General features: G+C 44.7%; 1 protein-coding gene across 1 annotated transcript in view; it reads right to left on the bottom strand.

Moving 5' to 3' along the window:
• LOC126187963 (cytotoxic granule associated RNA binding protein TIA1) overlaps positions 1-26,583 on the bottom strand; it is a 1,542,843-nt gene that overhangs the window by 369,964 nt on the left and 1,146,296 nt on the right. The window contains exon 4 of the mRNA XM_049929345.1: positions 19,085-19,187. Coding sequence (XP_049785302.1) covers positions 19,085-19,163 — 79 coding nt within the window. The 5' untranslated portion in view covers positions 19,164-19,187. The remainder of the gene's footprint in view (positions 1-19,084; positions 19,188-26,583) is intronic.

Here is a 26,583-nt window from a genome sequence, read left to right as displayed (position 1 = left end):
ATCAGAATAAGTAAAGAGAGGAATGTCTGAGTACATTCAGTTTTGCTCAGCTGTTTGAACATCAAATAACGTAAGAGGTTTATCAGCACAGTAATTTATAAATTCCCCAGGAGTAGGCGACATTTCACCGGAACTGCTTATAGCCGTGGGAGAGCCAGTCATGACCAAACTATTCTATCTGATGTGTAGGTTGTGTCGGACAGTCGAAATATTTTCAGACTTCAAGAAGAATGTACTAATTCCAGATCTAAGTAAAGCAAGTGTTGGCAGATGTGAATATTACCGAACTACCGCTTTAATAAGTTACGATTGAAAAATACTAACACGAATGTTTACGGAAGAAAGGAAAATCTGGTAGTAGCTGACCTCGTGGAAGATCAGTTTGGATTCCTGAGACATGTAGGAACGCGAGGCAGTACTGATCCTACGACTTATCTGAAGACCCTCATCAGAGAGGCATAAGAAAAAGAAGTGAAATGTGGACAAGATGGGCTGTGACGTCCTTCCATCGAGTGAAACGTTGACGATATCGTTGGAGATAATTGTGATGAAATCTGGTGCTAATTTTACATCACTAACTCACTTTACACCTCACAATGAATTTCTGAGCTCTGACCTTTTTTCGCGAGTTTCCACACCTTTCTGTTTGAAATGCCGCCGAGCCTGAGGATGAAGTAACAGGACACTACACTTTTGCACCATTTCAGAGGAAGGTTGTAGGCGCTTTCAAGCTAAATTTCAAACTTCTAAGTAGCAGTGGGAGACAATTAAGGCGTTTCGAGAAAGTGATTCTTTAATTTCAAAATTTGGGGGAGGCGGCTGCGCAATGAGCCACCGGGGCAGAACAGTCTCGGTCGTCTAATTTCCTCTGGAGGCACTAAAGTGCGCTCAGACTGACAAGTGTTTACCAATCCAATGTCTGTTATGCTTTAGTAAGGTTGCAACCGCTGTCACGCGCGAGTTACATTGACTGCCTCTAACAGTGAGCGAATTCGCTGTCCTGTAATAACGTTCCGTGTCATTTACAAATAAGCTAAGTCTGTCACAATTTTTTTCTTCACGATCAACATATAGTTCGCCTAAACCAGCATGTTATTCGCTATCTTTGTACACAATGCGTTTTGAAAGCAAACTTGTTTATGGTGGTTACTGAATATTTTTTTGAATAGATCTGCTTTTGGGCCGGAATGATCTACTGATATAGTCTGTTCCTCCCCGGTCGCCTTTTATTCTTCATTTGAAGAATTTTACCACGTGGTTAACTTTTCTCGTTTGCAGATGGTACATGATACGTCTTTATTTACGAGAAACGGAGAAACAAAACTGGCCCACGAAAAACGTGTAACAAACTGTCGAACTGGTAATTAATAAAACCCACGAAAAAGCTTCGACACAATTTATCGTGCCTTTGACTACTTTGAAACGATACGTAAAAATGAGAAAGGACAACTTTCCTTCAACGAGTGACAAAAGCTGTGGAAAATATCAGTGTGTTTTCAGTGAGCAGCAAGAGTTACAATCTTCCAAATATCGTAAAAGTCTGCGAAACCGACGTTTTGGTATGACTATGAAAGCACTGTGCGGGTTAGTGAATCAACTCGTAGAACGAAGCCGACGCCCGCACCTATTCCGCAACGAAAGGAAAATGACTGGAGAAACTGTGTCCTTGGATTCCTTACTCGCCTTCCTAACTTAAGTTTGAGGAAGCAGGGCAAGCAGTCAGGTCATAACCCGTGTACTGACATAGATATTGAGGACGATGGCTTGTAAGATGTATCATCGGGAATAAGCGAAGTCCATTCCGCCCCGCTGATGTGATTTGAAAATTGTATTACAAAAATCTCTGAATAAATGATTCCTGATTTTTTTGGTTAAAATGGCTCTGAAGAGTATGGGATTAACTTCTGAGGCCATTAGTTCCCTAGAACTTAGAACTAATTAAACCTAACTAACCTAAGGACAACACACACATCCATGCCCGAGGCAGGATTCGAACCTGCGACCGCAGCGGTCGCGCGGTTCCAGACTGTAGCGCCTAGAACCGCTCGGCTACCCCGGCCGGCCCTGATTTTTTTTCAAAAATTTGTTTTCATTATTGAGGCCTTCAAAATTTGCTAGAAAGGTTAGACGAGTCGTAGCGTTCCTGTTTCCCCTACTCCAATCCAACCTTCTGCTGTGATTAATATTAAAACAAAGCCCTAGGTTGCAGGAAGCACTTGACCCACATTGCGCGAGATAAGCTGATGATGACTGCTCTGCTGAAACGCGTCGTTTTTGAGCTAATAAAGAGCTATCAGCAACCAGCGACTGCTAATATTAAGCCGGCCGGAGTGGCCGAGTGGTTCTAGGCGCTTCAGTCTGGAACCGCGCGACCGCTATGGTCGCAGGTTCGAATCCTGCCTCGGGCATGGATTTGTGTGATGTCCTTAGGTTAGTTAGGTTTAAGTATTTCTAAGTTCTAGGGGACTGATGACCTCAGAAGTTAAGTCCCATAGTGCTCAGGTCCATTTGAACCATTTTGTAAATATTAATTCTTTAATTGTGTTTCGCAGTCTACATTGACAGTCAAAAACAGCACTTATCTCTGCTCTATTAAGTTATTGAAGCAATATTCGTCAGTACTGGGAATCGAACTTGTATCCTCCCTTCGCGAGTGACCCTCGACAGTTTAAGACTGGCGTCACTGCGCGTAGTGAACTTGTGATTTCTGGCTACGTAAGACGTGAAAGTTGAAGCGAGCTGCAGGCGTCAAGCTACGTCGTAATAGCGCTCCGACTTTATATCGGAAGGTGCAACTTAAAAAGTCAGGGAGGCGACAGAGCCATTAAAGCAAAGCAGGACTGGCCTTGTCGCGCCGCTGGGAAGCGGAGGAATAACGGTGGCTGCGCCGGAGGAGGAAGACGCGAGGTGTGGGTGTTTGTGGGGGCGAAAGGGGTGGCGGCTGGAATGGGTTGGGGGATGGGGAGGGGGGGGGGTGGAGATGCCGCCCGCGGGGGGTCGCGGCCATCCTCACCGAGAACAAAGCCCGCAGCCACCAGCAGCGAGGCACAAGGGTGACGACGAGGATGGTGGGGTGAGGCTGTGGGCGGGAGGGGGGCAGGAGGAAGCTATTTCGGAGGCACATTGTCGGCGCAGCCGCCGCGAGCCAGGCTTCTTGCAGATCTCGTCTGCAATTCCGTGTGTAGTCGCCCATTAAACATTTAGCCGGCTCGCCGCTTGGGGCGCGCCTGCAGCCGCCGCGGCGACGCTGGCGCACTCACGTGGTCGTTCGTGCGAAGCTCCAGAGGAGGGGTCGCTGCGATGCCGAGAGGGTGTGAGCCGCCGCCTCCGCTGCGGTCTGTTGGGGGGGGGGGGGGGGGGCCTTCGTCGGTGGGGCGTAGGGAGGGCGCGTGCGATGTAGAACTTACAGATAATCCCGCGAGGGCTCCAGAGGTTTTCATTAGTAAGTAACCGTTCCTGGAACGTTTCAGTAATTCGCCGATCAAACTTCCGCGGAACAGCGCGGTTTTTGCCCGAGTTTGCTCCCAGCTTTACCAAGGCTGCGACCGCCGCTTCAGTACACACAGTCTTCTTCTGCTTCTTCAGCTTTAAAAGGGGTGCCTTAGGCCTGTTCCGCCACCGCTCTCACTTCTTTCTTAGTCCGCCTCGATCTACTCACACAGCGCCACAGAATCACCCCCCATAGTGTCGTGACCCCATTCTTGTTTTGCTGAAGAACTTTTTCGTCTCTCAGTGAGGTCCTTTCCGTTAACCAACATTTGTGACGATATATGAGGCCCTGTGTATCATAAGGGCCAAAGCACAGACGTATAGCATGGAGAATAACAGATGTTTGTGAAAATCAAATTTGGAAGCAAACCTTCTATTTTACGGTCTGACATTCTATATTTCCAATGAAAAAGCAATGTATCGTGTTTATGTTACGGAATTTTAATTAACCTTTAAGATTATTATTATAATTAATGTTAATTTACAAAATATTCGTGTATAGTCTAAGACAATAGTGTCTTTTCGGTAGTTGAAAAGATTGCAATTAATGTGAAACTGTCCGCCCCGATAGCTGAATGGTCAGCGTGACGTACTGCTGTCCTAAGGGGGCCCGGGTTCGATTCCCGGCTGGGTTGGGGATTTTCTCCGCTCAGGGACTGGGTGTTGTGTTGTCCTCATCGTCATTTCATCCCCATCCGGTGCGCAGGTCACCCAATGTGGCGTCGAATGTAATAAGACCTGCACCGAGGCGGCCGGACCTGCCCCGCAAGGGGTCTCCCGGCCAATTATGCCAAACGCTCATTTCTATTTCAATGTGAAAGTAAAATCAGAACATAAATAATAGCTACTGAAAGCACCACACGCACAGTTACAACCTGTTCCAACACTTCATGGTCCTTATTATTAGCGATATTGCAATTCTTGTGTTGTTCAGAAGTGCGAAGCAAAGTTTCTTTGGACATACAAGCATGTCCGAATGATCTGTGCATCGCACTTTTGAAAGACACAGGCACTACAATATCCTATTTATCAGCCAAAACCGGACATTCGAGTTCTAATTAAAATGTCTCCCCTTTATGGGAATATACGTAATGGATACATGGGAACAGGATACAGACACTTGGTTGACGACATATAGATGTTTTGCGGCTGGCCGTGAGACGTATTCGGATAGCAAAATGGTAAAGCGACCGCTCGTGATGAACGTGAAGTCCTGGTTCGAGTCTCAGTCCGGCACAAATCTGCCTTGTCGTCATTTCATTATACAGCTGATGATTATCCATTTTCGCTAATTACAATACATTTCAGTCAGTATCCTCACTTTCTGTGGCTTGATGTTGACATAAAACAGTCTGTCCATTTAAGGCATGAAATATAGTAGTTTTGAACCTTCTAGTTTAGTCATGTCGTTGTTTTTCAAGACTGATGTTTGCATTCCACCTACGTGTTTGGGCACTAATTTTTTCAAGGGATCTACAAACAAATAATCACAATGATCTCCATCGACATGACTTGCAGAAAGTGGTGGCCTCCAAAGACTCAAATGAAGAATATGTTACTTCAAAAAACAGCTCTCGGCAGCGTGTGAAACATCATCATTGCAAAATTTCTGAGACGTCCATTGTTACCGAGTACATCAACTTTTCGCTTGGAAGTGAGAGTGCTAACACTTTTAAAGGTTGTTAAATCCACAGTGTCCATTTTACAGACAATGGAAGGTTCAGCTAGCCTTGCTTTCAGTATAACATTACAGAAATCAACAGGTGAGGAAACTGAATCAGTTTTTTGTTGCCATCCCCAGATAACAATTGAGCGGTGCAAAGCTAAAAAAATTATGCTTTGTGCTGTGGGCCCATATGAAACTGAATATCAGTGAAATCGGTGAGAGTTTTTCGTGGATGCCCAAATATAAAATGTGGACCTTCCACACAGATAACGCTATTAAAGGGTGCAGATGGTTCTAGGGCGTAGGCAAGCCAGATTCCCTAGGACTGTAAACCCTTAAAAGAAAATCAGGCAGATCTGAACGTCGCCAAGTGACAGCCCCATTATCCTACTAGCGCAGGACTTATAAGGTGGCCTGTCATATTTTCCCAATGACTACTAGAACCCAAAACAGCCTCGGATCAAGGTCAGTTATACCGATGACTTCATAGCGAATAGAAAGGATAAGAATAAATCGATTGCTAATACAATTAAGGTAGCAACGTGGAATGTCAGAGGTTTTGCAAACAAAGGAGAAAAGTTAGGAGAAATTATAAAAAAAGACTGAGGTAGACATAGCTTCCGTAATAGAAACAAAGAAAAAGCTACTGGGTAGCAAGTATGTAGGAGAATATTTGATGTCATATAGCGGAACACGAAAACAGGAAAGAGCAACCAAAGGAGTTGACATTTACGTATGTAACAGGTGCAAAAGAGAATTATACAGTACAGGGAAGGCTTTCGGTCGAATTCTTTATTTAGTCTATTTTCTCCTTTTGCCCGCAAGAATAACTCTTTATCTACTGAAAACGCTTTTTGCTGGCTTCGTAAATAGCCTTCAGTGAGGGAGAATTATACAGTATACAGTTATATAAATGAAAGAATTATAGTTTTAAAGAATTATAGGGTACAGTTATATAAATGAAAGAACTATAGTTTTAGCTGTCAAAGAAGGCAAAACCTGACCATCATTCTGTTTAAGCACTTGATGAAGGGAAAAAGGAGGAGTCTGTAAATTTCTATTGCAAACTGCAATCGGTTTTGGACAAGTACAATAAGAAGCATCAAATGATATTGAGGAAATTTAAACGCATAGGTAGTGAATCAACAGAAGATTGTGAGAACGATGGGAGAAAACGTTAAAAATAAGGATGGAAGATTACTTAGAGATTTTGTTTCTTTCAACACACCGAAGGTATCCAATACATTCTTTTGCAAAAAAAGATATCCATGAATTTTCATGGTCAGCTCGAGGATTTAGATCTCTTATTGACTACATTACCATTAATGAAAAACTAGAAGGCAGGGTAAGGAATGCCAGAGTGTCCAGGGAATATGGCGTAGGCTCTGATAATTTCTCGGTTGTTTATCAAACAGATATATACACGAAATGGAGAAAGAACAAAAAACTGTCAGAAGAAAAGATGAAGGAAAAAAAATCTACAAAATATGCCTACTAAATCAACAAAGCGTACGAGATCTGAACCAGAAGAAACTTAATCAAGAACTAGAGAAAAATAAAGAAGCGGAATAAATAGAGAAGGAATGAAATGATATAGAAACTGCAGTTGTGAAAACTGTTGTCGAGTAGTTTCAATTATACTATCACTGTCTCAATTTTCGTAATAATCAGTTTAACACCCCTCATGCAAGCGTCATGACAGGTTTCGTTTGTCATCGAAAGTACCGTATCCCGTCAGTGATATTATTACCTATATAAGTTTTGGAAAAATCATTTCAGCTGGTGTGGTAATTGTTTCCAAATTAGTACTAAAGTTGCGGAATCGGCATACCAGGTCCATAAGCTGTACCAGAAACTTGCATAACTCTTCTCAATCTCATGTGTAAGTACCTCAAAGATGTGATTTCGACGTACGTGCGTTGTATTATCACTGGTGAGTTTCGGTGTTGGCCAAAAATGATTAAATCGGTTATAAAGATATTGACTGAAATCAGGCCTGTGAAATAAATTATAAGGAAAATTATTTTCAAACGCTGAAAATAAATCCGCATACAATTCTACAACAATATAGATATATTTTTCTCCCCTGAGATCGTTGCAATTACATATTTTAACTTGCTGCTAACAATCATCCAAATACTTACTATAAAAATTAAGAAAAAGGGGAACTGAGAAAATCTACTGACTATCTCTTCTTTTCACATGACTGGGAAACACCAGTTCTGGGTGAACTTCATTTTTCTTAGTTGGACAAAAATAGCTACAGTTAGTAATTTTCATACCTTAGCTAATTACGAAGCCAGCAAACAGCGTTTTCAGTAGATAAAGAGTTATTCTTGCGGGCAAAAGGAGAAAATAGACTAAATAAAGAATTCGACCGAAAGCCTTCAAACGTCAATGACATGGGATGTAATATACGTGGCCTCCTGCCAAGAGTTGCATATATGGCTGATACCCTTTAGAGAAAATAACGTTGATGTTCGTCTTTGCAATGCAACAAATCCGGTCTGGGTACAGTGAATCGACTAGTACACTCTCAGTGGAATCTGGTCTACGAACGTGGTTCGTACAGTTAACTGCATAGTCACCTTGTTCCCCGAAAATGAATTTACAGGACGTTTTGTAGTCGATTAAACGAAGTTTTGTTTTATGCTTTTTTAGAGAGCAGCATGTAAAATTTTTAAACTCGGCTTGTATTTACCGGGACATACTGTAGATCTAGTCTTGATAAAGATGGCACTGGTTGAAGATAGTCTTAATAGGGATTATATTATTCTCAGCTGTTGTGTACATACTTGCGCAGATTTTCAGCTTTCAGTTGAGAACTTCGCGGAAATTATCTCTGACGGAGTCCGTAAACAAGCCTCCCTCAGTACCATTCGCACTAATTTCAATTAATTGTTTTAGAAAGAATGGAACGAGCCTGCACTTAAATTTTTAACGGCTCTTCGCGAGCAATAAGTTTGAACAACTTAGACTCGGGATGGCTTTTTCAGTTGCCTGGTGACAGTTGCAGTTTTATTCTACCGTTCGTGGCTGCCATGAAACAACAAAGAGTTTTTGAAATTGTTTCGTTGTTTATCGATTTGTGACTACGTGTTCATATCGCTGGCTTTAGATGCAACTGTGTATTAATGTTGCTAAAGCGCCTGTGCCTCTCTCTAGATTTGCATTAATTGCGACTCATCTACATGGAATGAACAGAACAGTTAACATTTTAATGGCCGTAGTTATAAAGTAGTCATATCGTTTTGATCATGTTCGCTGGGATAGCGCACCACTGCACGAATAAGAATTTTCTTTAACATGGAACAAGAATCAAGTTTTGAAACTTGCCAGATAACAAATGCTAATAACTGTGTCACAATGTGTTCTGTGCTGAAAATAAAAAGAATAATCTATTAAAGAAGCGAGCAATATAAGTTACCGCAACAGAGCCAGTAAATTTTCTACAGAAGTTTATTAATTTATTTTTGTGTAACTGGAATAGCGTACGTGGTTAAAAATTTATACGTAAGTACTAGTGCTTTTGGCTGTGCATATGCGACTTAGTTTTGGAAATGGCTATGAATTGGCGCTACGCAATGAATTTTTATGAGCCAATAACACAACGTATAACGCGGAGCTATAAAAGTAACTATGGTAAACACCCTTCGACCACCCTCAGTATTTGAATAATGGTGAAGGAAATGAAGTCATTACGTTTTTTGGCTGTGACAGGACAGGAGCGCCCCCGGATTGTTATTTATGACACTCCTGTCGTAGAAAAAGTTTTGCTTCGTACAGAACCAAACACAAAAATTGTCGTTGTGTACGTTTCGGAACTAAGTATACGCTTCAGCATTTGCAAAACGCCCGCATCTCGTGGTCGTGCGGTAGCGTTCTCGCTTCCCACGCCCGGGTTCCTGGGTTCGATTCCCGGCGGGGTCAGGGATTTTCTCTGCCTCGTGATGGCTGGGTGTTGTGTGCTGTCCTTAGGTTAGTTAGGTTTAAGTAGTTCTAAGTTCTAGGGGACTTATGACCACAGCAGTTGAGTCCCATAGTGCTCAGAGCCATTTGAACCATTTGCAAAACTGCAAAGGGCATTGGGTGGGGATATGAGTATGAGTTCACTAGTTGCAGTATTTGCGGAAGAGTGAGTTCTATCCATTTATCGTCCACACTGACAAGAAATATTCAGTGACTGGTTGAACGTACATTTTTAAGGTACCTGGCCGCCTTCCAATTTCCCTGATTTTCTTTTAATGGTTTACTCCCCTACGGAAGCTGGCTTCTCTACACCTAAACTCCCTCAAATTCAAATGGTTCAAATGGCCCTAAGCACTATGGGACTTAACATCTGAGGTCATCAGTCCCCCTAGACATAGAACTACTTAAACCTATCTAACCTAAGGACATCACACACATCCATGCCCGAGGCAGGATTCGAACCCGCTCCGGTCACAGGTTCGAATCCTGCCTCGGGCATGGATGTGTGTGATGTCCTTAGGTTAGTTAGGTTTAAGTAGTTCTAAGTCATAGGGGACTGATGACCTCAGACGTTGTGTCCCTTAGTGCTCAGAGCCATTTGAACCATTTGAACCCAAAGTATCAGTGTCCCGTAATGCAGGGATCGAATGTAAGATGTAACGTGTGCCGTTTTACGCTGCATGTAATTGGTCCTTATTGTCCGAGTTCACTGCACTGCTTAAAAATCGCACAATGCATCAAGCAGTCTCAGCCATGTCCACAGTAACTTCCTCGAACAGTCTGTGGCGAAACTGGCTGTCGGTCTCTCCCAGGAGCAACTCTCAAATCACCAGTTATTTCGACCTTCCGGATCATGTTCTGCAACCCTGGAGCGGAAAAGAGTACCTCTCCGTATTCCTTTACTCGATCGGTATTCGCGAAGAACAGTAGCACTGTTGTAGTAAAGCTGTGCTCATTTTGTCCAGACCCATATTGACTGCCTGCGAGAGTAATGCACACTGAAGCACATAGTATCGCCACCTAATGGTGACTCATGACACTTATACTACTAACAACGCCGAGACATAACGCCCTCAGGTTAACTGGCGCCTGTGACGGTTAGAACATCTGGCCACTAAGTTAAAATGAAAGAAATTTTTCAAATCATGAAAACAGAGGGATAAAACTAGGGGCAAGAGGGGGAGGGAGAGAGGGAGAGATGAAGAGAGAGAGAGAGAGAGAGAGAGAGAGAGAGAGAGAGAGAGAAACACATACACTGGAGGAAGAGTATGAGAGAGTGGGTGAGAGGGCGGGGGAGGGGGGAGTGGGGAAAGAAGTGACGGAGAGACAAGGAGAGACTGAATGACAAAGAGACAGAGAGAGAGAGACAGAGAGATAGGGGGGAGGGGGGAGGGAGAACGGGAAGGAGTGGAGGGAGGGAGCGGGAGACAGAGGCAAGGAGAGAGAGAGAGAACCGTTGAGGGAGGGCCAGAGAGAAAAAGAGAGAGAGAGAGAGAGAGAGAGAGAGAGAGAGAGAGAGAGAGAGGGAGGGAGGGAGGGAGGGAGGGTGGGAGAGAGGTGCAGCAAAGACAGAGACACAGGGACAGGCAGAGAAGTGCGGAACTGCACACGGCCCACGTATCTGGGGGGAAGTTGTGTGTACTGACTTGTGCAGAGGTGGTATGTGCTGATATTTCTGCGGAGCCCAAGACATTCATTTTCTTCGCCAACTCACAACCGCCCTGTCACCTTCCAACTTAACCTAGGGTTCTGGCTAAGCGACAAACCACTCTTTACATTCGCTGTCTTGGCTTCTTACAACCACAGTATCACATTCCAACTTAACCTAGACGATGGGCTAACAAGACTGAAAGTGGTAAAGATAAAGTAACTTATCATAAAAATTCGACTGGTCGCAGTTTTTTCAACCGTTCACCATATATTAACACTAATTTCTAGCGACATACGCCGCAGACTACAGCATGCCGTGGCTATATGCTACCTCCGGACACCCACTCATCCCAGAAGAGCTCCGGACTCTGCTGAAACGTCTATCGACAGATATATCATTTCACACAAGTCTCCAACCCTATCTGGGGTTTTGCACACTGTGCGAACGAATGTTTTATTATCAGGAGCAGACAAACGGGAAGACTACCCTTCTGGCAGCGTTATTCAGTAACAACTCGTTAACACAGTGCGATTAACGACCATAAAGAGACTGTAATTCGGTCTACGTTGTGTATTTTATAATTAGAGACACTGCAGCTGCGGTAACTGGGCTACACACGGGACACGGAATTTTGTGATCGGCCAGATCGCAACAACCACAGACAGCCGCGGGCGACCAGTGCGGGGATCTTTCGGTACTAACACGACACGGGCCCGCGGCGTGCCAGACAGAGTCTATTGAAACTGCAACAGCGCCGGACGGAACTTCTGTCAATAGCTGAGCGGCGGCAGCAGCGGCGCGCGCATATCGGCGAGTAATTATACGGCGCTCTTTGATCTCCGCCGGCAGGTCTCGCTCTAACAACGCGGAATCTGGAAAGGGCTGTCGCTGCCCTAATTTACCCCACCAAAGCACCCTCCCCCCTCCCACTTTTCCACTGCGGGCGTATCATTTCAAAATAGCCACTTCAAATTTGCGCGCCGTACTTACTTAATTCTCAAAAGCTTCTTAGTCTGTGCAGTGGGGGTGGGGGCGGGGGTGGCGGGGGAGGGGTCGCGGAAGAATGAAATAACAGGAAAACCTCGGCGCGACCAATGCTTTACATTGTAACGGGCACCCAACTCTCTTTATGATGCGCGTGCCTTCTAATTTTCTTTACGTTTTAACTCAGCTAGCTTGGACGTTATTGTTTGCAACCTTCCCCATCAGATTTACTGCCTACGTATCTACAATGCTAGGAACATAAGCTCTCTGGACAAAATACACTACTGGCCATTAAAATTGCTACACCACGATGATGACGTGCTACAAACGCGAAATTTAACCGACAGGAAGAAGATGCTGTGATATGCAAATGATTAGCTTTTCAGAGCATTCACACAAGGTTGGCGCCGGTGGCGGCACCTACAACGTGCTGACATGAGGACCGTTTCCAACCGATTTCTCCTACACAAACAGCAGTTGATCGGCGTGGCCTGGTGAAACGTGGTTGTGATGCCTCGTGTGAGGAGGAGAAATGCGTACCATCACGTTTTCGACTTTGATAAAGGTCGGATTGTAGTCTATGGCGATTCCGGTTTATCGTATCGCGACAGTGCTGCTCGCGTTGGTCGAGATCCAATGACTGTTATCAGAATATGGAATCGGTGGGTTCAGGAGGGTAATACGAAACGCCGTGCTGGATCCCAACGGCCTCGTATCACTAGCAGGCAAGATGACAGGCATCTTATCCGCATGGCTGTAACGGATCGTGCAGCCACGCCTCGATCCCTGAGTCAACAGACGGGGACATATGCAGCAGTATGGACTATCGGCTCGGAAACCATGGCTGCGGTTACCCTTGACACAGACAGGAGGAGCGCCAGCGATGGTGTACTCAACGACGAACCTGGGTGCACGAATGGCAAAACGTCATTTTTTCGGATGAATCCAGGTTCTGTTTACAGCATCATGATGGTCGCATTCGTGTTTGGCGACATCGCGGTGAACGCACATTGGAAGCGTGTATTCGTCAACGCCATACTGGCGTATCACCCGGCGTGATGGTATGGGGTGCCATTGGTTACACGTCTCGGTTACCCCTTGTTCACAATGGCGGCACTTTGAACAGTGGACGTTACATTTCAGATTTGTTACGAGCCGTGACTCTACCCTTCATTCGATCCCTGCGAAACCCTACATTTCAACAGGATAACGCACGACCGCATGTTGCAGGTCCTGTGTGGGCCTTTTTGGATACAGAAAATGTTCGACTGTTGCCCTGGCCAGCACATTCTCCAGATATCTCACGAACTGAAAACGTCTGGTCAAAGGTGGCCCAGCAACTGCCTCATCACAGTACGCTAGTCACTACTCTTGATGAAATGTGGTATCGCGCTGAACCTGCATGGGCAGCTGTACCTGTACACGCCATCCAAGCTCTGTTTGACTCAATGCCCAGGCGCGTCAAGGCCGTTATTAAGGCCAGAGATGGTTGTTCTGGGTACTGATTTCTCAGGATCTATGCACCCAAATTGCGTGAAAATGTAATCACATGTCAGTTTTAGTATAATATATACGTCCAATGAATACCCGTTTATCATCTGCATTTCTTTTTGGTGTAGCAATTTTAATGACCATTAGTGTATTAGCCCACCTCCACCTCCCTTAAAAGAGCACAGTGGTGTGGTGTGTATGTTCTTAGTCTGTTGCATGGAATCGTCACGGTAAGATTGCTCGACGTGGAGACGTTGCAGATTGACAGACAGAAGCTGTCGTGTTCGGAAGTGCCCATGGATACAACAAGAATGAAGGTGCTAGAGTTGTTGGTGTTTCGATGTTGCCTACACAAAGTGAGTACAAGGAATTGTGTACCACCCATAGCCTTTTGACACGGCGTGAAAACAGTTGTCGTAAGAAGGTCCTAACCAAGAATGAAAGTCGGTTTAAAACTCGATGGGTATTGCCGCCGTCAACGAATGCATGTTAATCAGGAAACGCCAGGCAATGCACATTTGCATTCGAGTCGAGTACCGTGCGAAAGGCCGTTGCTCATAACTGAACACAATGTTTTACAGAACCATTAAACACAGAATCTTGAATGTATTTTTTTGCACCCGTGTTGTATGGTCCGACTTGTCCCGATTACCCTTGTTTCAAATCGTAATCACCATCTTGTGGCTATATTGCCGAATGACGGACAGTTCCTCATGCTGTATCAACATGTCATGCACGTGTCACTAAGGATCCATTTCGCAGATTGTTCCACACTGATGTGCAGAGTGATAAACTGAACATTGTGTTCCTGGAGGAATACTCACTATTTAGGGATATGATAGGAACGATCATTTGAAGCAAAAAGCTGCTTACGGACATATGCCTTAGTCCGAGTGGTTTCTGACGTAGAACACATTTAATGTACTCTTGATTTTGGGCTAGTAGCGCGCACGTATGTGTGCTGCCCTAATTCCTGCACTGGTCGTTTTAGTATAATTAACTGGGCACCAAGACTGTCAGAGCTTACTCCATCAGAGTTTTGTTTATGGGTTTGGCTGAAGTTTGAGGTGCACAAAAGAAAGGTGAAAACGCGAGGTGAATTGCTTGGTCACATCACGGACGCGCAGCCCTCATTTGAGACTTGCAGAGGCATTCAGACTAGAAACAGAACTTGTTCTCGCAAGTGTGTGTACAAATGCATTGAAGTTGATCTTGGGATATTCGAAATTTATTGCGAACTGCATAAAAATTATAATGTGACGTGTACGCTAATGCTTAGATACGAGGGGCGTTTGAAAAGTCCGTGCAAAAATAAAAACTACTTAGCTTTTTGGGGTAAACCTTTTTTATTTTTCGACATAGTCTCATTTTAGACTTATACACTTCGTCCAATGCTGTTCTAATTTGTTGATCCCTTCCGAACAATAGGAATTGTCCAAGTCTGCAAAATAGGTATTAGTTGCTGCAGTCCCCTCCTCGTTTGAATAAAATCTTTGTCCCGCCAGCCATTTCTTCAAATTGGGGAACAGGTAGTAATCCGAGGGAGCCAAGTCTGGAGAATAGGGGTGATGTGAAACGAGTTGGAATACTATTTCCATTAATTTTGCAAACACAACTGCTGAAGTGTGTGCTGGTGCATTGTCGTGATGGAAAAGGACTTTTCTGCGGTCCAATCGCTGGCATTTTTCTTGCAACTTGGTTTACAGACGGTCCAATAACGATGAATAATATGCACCTGTAACATTTTACCCTTTTGCAGATAGTCGATGAGGATTATCCCTTGCGAATCCCAAAAGACCGTCGCCATAACCTTTCCGGCCGAAGGAATGGTCTTCGCCTTTTTTGGTGCAGATTCTCCCTTGGTAACCCATTGTTTAGATTGTTCTTTGCTCTCAGGGGTGTAGTAATGTATACATGTTTCATCACAGTGACGAAACGACGCTTAAAGTCCTGCGGATTCTTCCTGAAAAGCTGCAAACCATCCTTGCAACACTTCAAACGATTCCGTATTTGGCCAAGCGTGGGCAATCGCGGAACCCATCTTGCGGATAGCTTTCTCATGTCCAAATATTTATGTAAAATATTATGTACCCCTTCATTCGAGATGCCCACAGCACTAGCAATGTCACGCACCTTAACTCTTCTGTCATCCATCACCAGATCAAGGATTTTATCAATGATTTCTGGAGTCGTAACCTCCACAGGGCGTCCAGAACGTTCAGCATCACTTGTGCCCATATGGCCACTGCGAAAATTTTGAAACGACTTATAAACTGTTCTAATCGAAGGTGCAGAGTCACCGTAATGTTTATCAAGCTTGTCTTTAGTCTGCTGAGGCGTTTTGCGTTTCATAAAGTAATGTTTATTCAACACACGAAGTTCTTTTCCGTCCATTTTTTGACAGTCACTCGAATTCCTTGATTCACACGAATGCCAAACACAAAGAAATAGACCAATATGGCTGAAACTTGGCGTGCGTTCTTTCCAAAGATGATACTAAGTAAACATGGCCTCGATACGCGCCAGAAGTGCCATCTCTCGGACTTTGCACGGACTTTTCAAACGCCCCTCGTAAGCACCATTTATAGAGCGGACCGCTGCTAGACGTGCAAGAAGAGAGTTAGCGAGGTTCTGGAAGGTACCGACAGGGATATAGCGTCGTGTCGACTCCACTGCCGTGACTAGCTGCGTTAAGTTTCTTGGTTGACAATCGGTGCCGCGATCAGCCCGAGCAAGATATTCCCACAGACTCTCGATTGGTTTTGAATCTGGTGAGTCTGGTGGCCAAGGAAGTACGGTAAACTCATTCTGGTGCTCTCCGAGCCAGTAATGGACAGGGCGAGCTTTGTGGTGTGGTAGATGCCATCGTATCGAGGAAAAACAAACTGTGTGTAGGGGTGGACATGGTCCCCAAGGATAGATGCATACTTCTGTTGATCCATTGTGACTTCCAGAATGATGATATCACCCAGGGAATGCCACGAAAACGTTGCCCAGACCACAACGTTCCCTCCTTCGGCCTGGACCATCCCAACGACTGCAGCAGGGTGTTTGCTTTCAGAAATTTCGCACCGTACACGCCAACGGCCATCAGTCTCACGGAGCATAAAACGTGATTCACCTGAAAAGGCCCAGTGGATGTCCAGTTGCAGTGCTGGTTTGCAAATTCCAGCCTTCATCAGCCGATGAACGCCAGTCAGCACGAGTGCATGACCAGGCGCCTACCGAGCGAGGTGGCGCAGTGGTTAGCACACTGGACTCGCATTCGGGAGGACGACGGTTCAATCCCGTCTCCGGCCATCCTGATTTAGGTTTTCCGTGATTTCCCTAAATCGTTTCAGGCAAATGCCGGGATGGTTCCTTTGAAAGGGCACGGCCGATTTCCTTCCCAATCCTTCCCTAACCCGAGCTTGCGCTCCGTCTCTAATGACCTTGTTGTCGACGGGACGTTAAACACTAACCACCACCACCACCAGGCGCCTGTTGCGGAGGACCACACGCAGCAATGTTTGCTGAACAGTCGATGAGGAGTCGCTGTTGATAGCCCCCTGGTTCATCTGGGTGGTCAGCTGCTCAACAGTTGCACGTGTCTTCGCCCGTACACATCTCCGCAGCCGTCGTTCACATTATGGCCCGTGTTGCGCCAAAGTTCTCTCGGCACCGGTTTTGGGTAGCGCCATTTTGCCACGCACGGTACTCTTTAACCATGGCGGCATGCAAACATTTTGCAAACTTAATCGTTTCACAAATGCTTACACTCGTGACCCGAAAGCCAGTGATCGTGCCCATCTGGACGTCCTGCATTTCGACGACGACTGCACTATTTTCAGCGCCCGCTCCCACGTCACTCTGGCCAACGACACATTTTAAATACGCTAGCGCTGCCACCTCTGAGTGCTTGTTGAACGTTGAAGTTGTAAGTTGGCTGTTTAGGTTTTTTATGTTGGTAACGCCACGTAGTGCTCTGGATGATAATCGCTGACTGCGCTGAGTGCAGTCTGTGGCTGGTTGGGCTCACTGTTGGAATATTCGCTATTGTAGTGTTGGGCAGTTGGAGGTGAACAGCGCGTAGAGTTGGGCAGTTGGAGGTGAGCCGCCAGCAGTGGTGGATGTGGGGAGAGAGATGCCAGAGTTTTGAGCGGACGATCTGGACGTGTGTCCATCAGAAAAAGGAAATTTGTTTAATTAGATGTCACAAAATTATATAAATATATTATGACTTTTGAACGTTATTAAGGTAAATACATTGTTTGTGGATGTAGGGAGAGAGATGCCAGAGTTTTGAGCGGACGATCTGGACGTGTGTCCATCAGAAAAAGGAAATTTGTTTAATTAGATGTCACAAAATTATATAAATATATTATGACTTTTGAACGTTATTAAGGTAAATACATTGTTTGTGCTCTAACAAAATCTTTCATTTGCTAACTATGCCTTTCAGTAGTTAGTGCCTTCAGTAGTTAGAATCTTTTATTTAGCTGGCAGCTCGCTGTATTGCAGTTCTTTCTAGTAACGAAGATTTTTCTGAGGTAAGTGTTTCATGAAAGATATAGGTTATTGTTAGTCAGGGCCATTCTTTCGTAGGGATTATAGAATGTCAGATTGCGTTGCACTAAACATTTTGTGTGTCAGTTTAGTGATGATCATAGTAGGTAAAGAGAAAACTGTTTGAGTACGTTGAGTTTTGCTCAGCTGTTTGAAAATCAAATAACGTAGAAGTTTACCAGGACAGTCGTTCTTAATTTTTCAAAGGGGAAGTTTCATATTTCTTTACATTCAAAGTTAAACGTCAAACATAGGTGGTGATCACATTTATGTTACTGGACCGTGTATTTAAAAAGCATATTTTAATATTTAATAAGTGTTGTACATGTGTAAACATGACAATCTATTCAATAATCTTATTTTGAGTCATTAGTCTTCTAACTGGTTTGATGTGGCCGCCACGAATTTCTATCCTTTTCTTTTCAGAGTAACACTTGCAACCTACGTCATCAGTTCCTGCCCTATATATTCCAATATCTGTCTTCCAATATAGTGTTTGCCTTTTAGAGCTCTCTTTAGTATCATGGAAGTCAGCCCCTGATGTCTTAACAGATGCCATATCATCCTATCCGTTCTGTTAGTCACTGTTTTCCACACATGCCTTTCCTCGCTGATTCTGCTGTGAACCTCTTCATTTCTTTCCTTTTCGTCCACCTAATTTTGAACATATTTCTATAGCTCCACAATTCAAACACTCCGAGTCGATTTTGTTCCGGTTTTCCAATAATCCATGGTTCAATACTGTGCTGTGGTCCAAATGTTCATTCTCATAAATGTCTTCGTCAAATTAAAGCCAATGATTAATATTAGCAGACTTCTATTGACCAGGAAGTGAATGTGTTCTATCTCCGAAACTGTTCAGAATAGGGCATACGTCAGTATGAAGTTTATTGCTTCATATGACCGTTCCTGCCACATCACTGAATACTGACCATTTCTCCTGGGGTACCTTGTGTAAAACACTTTGATATTCGTCTGCAACATCTGTATTTTGTATTATATTGTGCTGTAGAACTGTGCTGTAGTGTTGATATGTAGCGTTTTAGTAATCTTTGTGTATAGTCATTCTTGTGAGTCAAAAAACTCTTGCATACGACAAATAAACAAATGTTTATCTTCGTACAGAGTCGTAAAATGTCAGATGTTTTCTTCATCGGACTTTTGCTTCAGTTTCAACCGCAAGTAACTGAAGAGGAACTGTCTGTATGTGGAAAGCACACAGCGCAACGCGTTCTGCTTGCGGCCGGCCTTCGCCGCAGCTGTGGTGCTTGTCTGGTGCAGGATCTTACCTTCGTTCTTGGGGGCCGGCGGCTTCCTGGTCGCCCAGTTGGTTCGGATGCTGCGGCTTCCCAGCCACTGGCCGTTCATCGCTGCGATCGCGCTCTCCGCTTCCTGCAACACGAGAAACGCCGCAGCGCTGTTATCACTGCGTCATCTGGGTCGCCTTCAGTCTTAAACACTACGCGTGTACTTGGAATTATTCTGGCGTCTCAAGCTCGTAAGCTGCTTTGGGGAACAATGTACTGTTGGTAGTTTACGTTTCTCATATTACCTCTGTTTGCTAGTTAAAGGGTACAAACTACAATTTTCCTGGGCTGTTTTACCTTTATTTATTAAAAATCGTCATCATTTGTTTGAAACTCACATACAAATACGTAGGGCCGCTAGTGTCACATTTGCCGCTCTTCAGACAAATTCATTTCCAAAACCTGAAGATGGAGTAAAATGCTTAATTGAAGAGATATTTATATTTATTATAAAATCATAAGCCAATGGCACCGGTTTCCCTCAGATCACCGAATTTAAACACCTCGGACTTGGCTAGCACTGGGATGGGTCACCGTCTGGGTCCGCCGAGTGCTGTTGGCTAGTGGGGTGCATTCAGCCCTTTTGGGGCCAATTGAGGAGCTGCTTGACTGAGAAATAGCAACACCGGTCACGAAGACTGACAACGGCTGGGACAGCGATGTGCTGACCACATGCCCCTCCATATCCGCATCTGGTGATGCCTAAGGGCTGAGTATGACCTTCAAGGCCTGTTCGGAGGGTGTTTGGCTTTTTGTTTTAAGTTGAAAATAGCCCACTGTCGATGTACGTAATACTAAATGTCTTTTTCCAAAGTTGTTTCACAGAGGAAGATTGCACTGTAGTTCCTTCTCTAGATTGTCGCTCAGATGACAAAATGGTAGATATCGAAATAGACGACAGAGGGATAGAGAAACAATTAAAATCGCTCAAAAGAGGAAAGGCCTCTGGACCTGATGGGATACCAGTTCAATTTTACACAGAGTACGCGAAGGAACTTGCCCCCTTCTTGCAGCGGTGTACCGTAGGTCTCTAGAAGAGCGTAGCGTTCCAAAGGATTGGAAAAGGGCACAGGTCATCCCCATTTTCAAGAAGGGACGTCGAACAGATGTGCAGAACTATAGACCTATATCTCTAACGTCGATCAGTTGTAGAATTTTGGAACACGTATTGTGTTCGAGTATAATGACTTGAGACTAGAAATCTACTCTGTAGGAATCAGCATGGGTTTCGAAAAAGACGGTCATGTGAAACCCAGCTTGCGCTATTCGTCCACGAGACTCAGAGGGCCATAGACACGGGTTCACAGGTAGATGCCTTGTTTCTTGACTTCTGCAAGGCGTTCGATACAGTTCCCCACAGTCGTTTAATGAACAAAGTAAGAGCATATGGACTATCAGACCAATTGTGTGATTGGATTGAGGAGTTCCTAGATAACAGGACGCAGCATGTCATTCTCAATGGAGAGAAGTCTTCCGAAGTAAGAGTGATTTCAGGTGTGCCGCAGGGGAGTGTCATAGGGCCGTTGCTATTCACAATATACATAAATGACCTGGTGGATGACATCGGAAGTTCACTGAGGCTTTTTGCAGATGATGCTGTGGTGTATCGAGAGGTTGTAACAATGGAAAATTGTACTGAAATGCAGGGGGATCTGCAGCGAATTGACGCATGGTGCAGGGAATGGCAATTGAATCTCAATGTAGACAAGTGTAATGTGCTGCGAATACACAGAAAGATAGAGCCTTTATCATTTAGCTACAAAATAGCAGGTCAGCAACTGGAAGCAGTTAATACCATAAATTATCTGGGAGTACGCATTAGGAGTGATTTAAAATGGAATGATCATATAATGTTGATCGTCGGTAAAGCAGATGCCAGACTGAGATTCATTGGAAGAATCCTAAGGAAATGCAATCCGAAAACAAAGGAAGTAGGTTACAGTACGCTTGTTCGGCCACTGCTTGAATACTGCTCAGCAGTGTGGGATCCGTACCAGATAGGGTTGATAGAAGATATAGAGAAGATCCAACGGAGAGCAGCGCGCTTCGTTACAGGATCATTTAGTAATCGCGAAAGCATTACGGAGATGATAGATAAACTCCAGTGGAAGACTCTGCAGGAGAGACGCTCAGTAGCTCGGTACGGGCTTTTGTCAAAGTTTCGAGAACATACCTTCACCGAAGAGTCAAGCAGAATATTGCTCCCTCCTACGTATATCTCGCGAAGAGACCATGAGGATAAAATCAGAGAGATCAGAGCCCACACAGAGGCATACCGACAATCCTTCTTTCCACGAACAATACGAGACTGGAATAGAAGGGAGAACCGATAGAGGTACTCAAGGTACCCTCCGCCACACACCGTCAGGTGGCTTGCGGAGTATGGATGTAGATGTAGATGTAGATGTTTGTTACATTTTAGAAACAAATGTTGATGTCTTTACGGTGAAGATGTTTCACTGCACTGCTGTAAAAATGGTACTGAGAGAGAGTTAGTTAAGAAAGGGTATTAAGAGCTGCTGTGAGGAGTCGTGCAAGAGTCCTATATCATCTCACGTCACAGATATTATCATTTATATTTTTTTGGTGTTTATCTGCTTGTCGCTGTGTGATGTTTCGATAGTCATGCAGCAACTGCTGCTTAAGCTATGCCCAGTGGTAAAAAATATTCTTTGCCTGCCGACAATCGTTTGTGGGCTGTCGTCATCGTGAGCGCTGTGTGCTCGCTGGACGTGCAATTGGAATTAGTCACAGTTTATCAGTAGCTGACATGAGATGCTAGAGCGTCGATATGTGTGTGCCGTAGCACATCATCGCGTTAATTATTGTTTAGGTAGGACGAGTAAACTCTCGAGTCTTTAAAGAATCGAACTGAAATCCATAAAGCTGCACCAAACGTCTTATGAATAACTATAACAACATTCAACACTCAATAACCATTCAATTTGTCATAAACAGTTAAAAAGTCAAGAATGAAGAGGTATTTCAAAAGCCGCATAGCTGCATGAAGATGCTTTATTCGCTACTACTGGTTTCACGGTTGTATAGATGGATCTTAAGGTTTACGATGGTTAAATTTTCATAATTTAGATAGACAAATATGGAGTACCAGCTTTTATTCACATTATGAGTCACTATTTAGAAAGATGGGACTCCGTAAGTACCCATGAACATTATGGAAATATAACAGATATAAGCCTGAAGATGCGTTTACACTGAACTAAAACCGGTAGTTGTGAATAAAACACCGTTATATAGCTATGCGGCTTTTAGCAGCGTACTATCATTCTTGATTTTTTTTAATTTTTATAATTTTTATGATAATTTGAATGATTGTTGAGTGTTGTTATTGATATACAGTGTCTCTGAGAGGTGGCTGCTCTCCCCAGATACTTGTTTGTACCTTACTAATGAGTTAATGTGTTAAATATTACACGTTAAGCGTATAAGCGAGTAAAAGGTTAGAAAAGCTTTTGAAATTATCTTTAAAGTTTGTTGGAAGTCGGTAAGTGCTCTCATTATCAAGCACTAGACGAGTATATCCCGGGTAATTTGCACTACGTTTCAAATACGACCTAGTTTTTCAGGCATTGCAATGTTTGTGACCTTACATCTCATGAATTATTCGTTGTACAATGGCATAATTTTGCAGGTTCATTCAGTAGCACACGTGGATACTGTCTGTAAAACGTGTTGTGAATAGAACTGGCAGTAAAGAAGTACTGAAATAAAACGTCACAAGCTGAACTTTTTAAATTTGGTCAATAATTGCATAAAATATTCAATAGCAACTTGTGGTCTCTGGAAACCGTTAGATAGGCTACATGAAAACTGGGATTGTGTGATCGTGCTCTGGGCTAACCATTTTGTACTACAGTCATGTGATACGAGATTGATCGGTAATGCTAGAGTTTTTGGTTGAATCAAAGTACCAGAGTCAAAGGATTTTTAGAAGGTGATAGCATACAGGTGTTTGTGTACTAAACGAGGCGCTAAATAGGAAATTTGTAATCTGTAATCAATTGTCGCACACTCTTTATTGTCCGAATCTCACAATATTTTATAAATATATACATTTATACGCAGTAAAGAGAGACATAAGGCGAATTGTTTACGAAAAGACAGGATACGGGTGTAATTAGAGAATTAGCTAATGTGACATTTCCGTTTTGGTTAGAGTCTTAGACAGTGACGAATAATGGAGGTGGTTTAGTAAGTGAACTGCTCAAGTATGTGTTCAAAGATGTGTGATTTGTGGTGGGACAGGTACTGACAGAATTGAAGCTGTGAGGAAGGGGCGTGAGTCGTGCTTGGAGAGCTCAGATAGTAGAGCACTTGCCCACGAAAGGCAAAGGTCCCGAGTTCGAGTCTCGTTCCAGCACACAGTTTTAATGTGACAGGAAGTTTCATATCGGCGCACACTCCGCTGCAGAGTGAAAATCTCATCAGGTAGTATGTTGGTTGATTTGGGGGAGAGGACCAAACAGCGATTTCAGTTGTCCCTTCGGATGAGGGAAGGATGGGGAAGGAAATCGGCTGTGCCCTTTCAAAGGAACAATCCTAGCATTTGCCTGAAGCTACTCAGTTAAAACAACCAAAATATATACATTTTAAAAACACATGATAGGAAGATGAAATTTTTCTGAAAAAAGGAAAAAACTGAAGTAGTGCACTGTCACTTAAAATCTGAAGGACATGCACTGCGTGAGACGTATTGCCGGAGGAGAGAAAATGTTTCGTAGAGCTGAGGGGTGTGGGTGAAAAGATAGGGGTCTGTTAGGTAGGAAATCTATGGAGGTGGCAGGTAAGAGTTGAGGTGGATAGTGGGAAATATTGTCTGTGGGAAATACAGAGGGTGAGGATTAGTGTGTTGTGTGGGTAGGGTATTGGTGACAAGAGGAAAGCGATGGTGATGGATGGAGAGGGAAAAGGAGAGAGGAGCCCTGATGTGGAGTAAAACAGGCAGGAAGAGTTAAAGTTGGTAGGAGGGATAAATAACGGGGCGAATCTCATTGTCTGGGAGAGGGAATTGGTTAAAGTTATGTTGGGACAAGATGTGGAGTGTGTAGATGTAGGACGGAGGTACGTGATTGTGAATGTGTGGCAGCATACCTGGGTTGGTAATCAGAGGGAGACAATGGGGTTATTGAAATCTACACTACTGACTATTGAAATTACTACACCACGAAGATGACGTGCCACAGACGCGAAATGTAACCGACAGGAAGAAGATGCTGTGATATGCAAATGATTAGCTTTTCAGAGCATTCACACAAGGTTGGCGCCGGTGGCGACACCTACCACGTGCAGACATGAGGAAAGTTTCCAACTGATTTCTTATACACAAACAGCAGTTGACCGGCGTTGCCTGGTGAAACGTTGTTACGATGCCTCGTGTAAGGAGGAGAAATGCGTAGCATCACGCTTCCGACTTTGATAAAGGTCGGATTGTAGCCCATCGCGATTGCGGTTTAACGTATCGCGACATTGCTGCTCGCGTTGGTCGAGATCCAATGACTGTTAGCAGAATATGGAATCGATGGGCTCAGGAGGGTAATATAGAACGCCGTGCAGGATCGCAACGGTCTCGTATCACTAGCAGTCGAGATGACAGGCATCTTATCCGCATGGCTGTAACGGATCGTGCAGCCACGTCTCGATCCCTGAGTCAACAGATGGTGACGTTTGCATTGACGACACTTTGAACAGTGGACGTTACATTTCAGATGTGGTACGACCCGTGGCTCTACCTTTCATTCGATCCCTGCGAAACCCTACATTTAAGCGGGATTATGCACGACCGCATGTTGCAGGTCCTGTACTGACCTTTCTGGATACAGAAAATGTTCGACTGCTGCCCTGGCCAGCATAATCTCCAGATCTCTCGCCAATTGAAAACGTCTGGTCAATGGTAGCCGAGCAACTGGCTCTTCACAATACGGCAGTCACTACTCTTGATGATCTGTGGTATCGTGTTGAAGCTGCATGGGTAGCTGTAGCTGTACACGCCATCCAAGCTCTGTTTGACTCAACGCCCAGTCGTATCAAGGCCGTTATTACGGCCAGATGTGGTCGTTCAAGGTACTGTTTTCTAAGGATCTATGCACCCAAATTGCGTGAAAATGTAATCACATGTCAGTTCTAGTATGATATATTTGTACAATGAATACCCGTTTATCATCTGCATTTCTTCTTGGTGTAGCAATTTTAATGGCCAGTAGTGTAGTTTGTATATAAGAGACATGGAGGTGTTCAATATGGCTGAGGAGAAGTAGGAATTTGATGAGATGGTCGTGTATCGATGTGGAGGTAAGTAAAAGAAAGCGGAAAACTAGACGAAGTGCATGGCATTCAAGTATTTGGAGGGACTTAGCGACTTTGGTGGAGATACATGCAACATTTACATAATCGGAGATGGATAGGATGAGGGTTTTATAGGTGTGGAAACTAGTGTAGGGGTATAATCCGTAAGTTCGGCCTGTTAGTAGTTTTAGTCTATTGCTTTGGAAGTCTTTCAAGCAAATTCTATATGGGAAGGAATTTCAACCTGTGAATAGAATAGAGCAGCTGATTGTGTACAGGAGCTGTCCGTCGACTGTTGTCCCAATTTCTGACTTGACCACAAACTCAACTCCTCCGCTCGCCGCAAGCAGTGTGAGTACGTGTGGTCCCTGCCGGCCCCTCATTCAAATTCCACGTCAGACGTCCAGTGACTCAGCGGTCTGCGGTCACAGGGCCATCTGCGGGGGACAGTGCGAGCGAGGCCAAGCGAAGCCGTTGCTCACCGCCGACGGGGTCCGGCCAAGTCCCGGCAGAGTTGGCGTGCGGCGTAATGGTCGCGCGCGCTTGCCTGCGCAGTCCACACGCAGGTGGCTGCGGGCCGGCCGCAACGGGGCAAAGTGGCGGCCAAGACCGGCCGAGGTGTGCCTGGCAATTACGTAGATGGCGGCGGGTCGCGGCAGACTTTGATTAATGGGCGGGCCCCGGGCCCCTGGCCGGCCGCGCGCGTAGGTTGCGGAGTTCCGGCCGGCTGGCAGATGTTGCGCCCAAACTTTGGATTGAGACGGCGCTGGCGCCAGCGCCGGCGTCTAATGGCGCGCCCTAATCATGGCGTCCCCAGCGCCGCGCAGCGCCAGCTAACTGAGTTATTGTTATTACCATAGCCCGGCTGCCTGGTCACTCCGCCCTGGCCCACTTCGCGCGCCTAATGGAAGTCGCGGCCAAGATTGCGCCGGTAAACTCTGATTATGCGCCGGCGTACTCGCATCAGGCCAACGCGCGTAACCCGCGAGCCCTGAGCCGCCTGCGCTAAACCGACTTCTTGGTACTCGGCACTCTCTCAAGCCTTGTTTGCAATATGCAGCGAATATCAAGGCTCCACAATCCCGTAAGCGCTCTACTGTGAACGGCGGACAGTTTTAAAGGCGACCATAGTGGTAGTAAACTTACGAGCCTTTGTTCACAACACATCTTCTTTCGCG

The sequence above is a fragment of the Schistocerca cancellata genome, chromosome 5 (assembly GCF_023864275.1).
Source record: "Schistocerca cancellata isolate TAMUIC-IGC-003103 chromosome 5, iqSchCanc2.1, whole genome shotgun sequence".
Taxonomy (NCBI): domain Eukaryota; kingdom Metazoa; phylum Arthropoda; class Insecta; order Orthoptera; family Acrididae; genus Schistocerca; species Schistocerca cancellata.
This window is presented reverse-complemented; position numbering and strand designations above follow the sequence as displayed.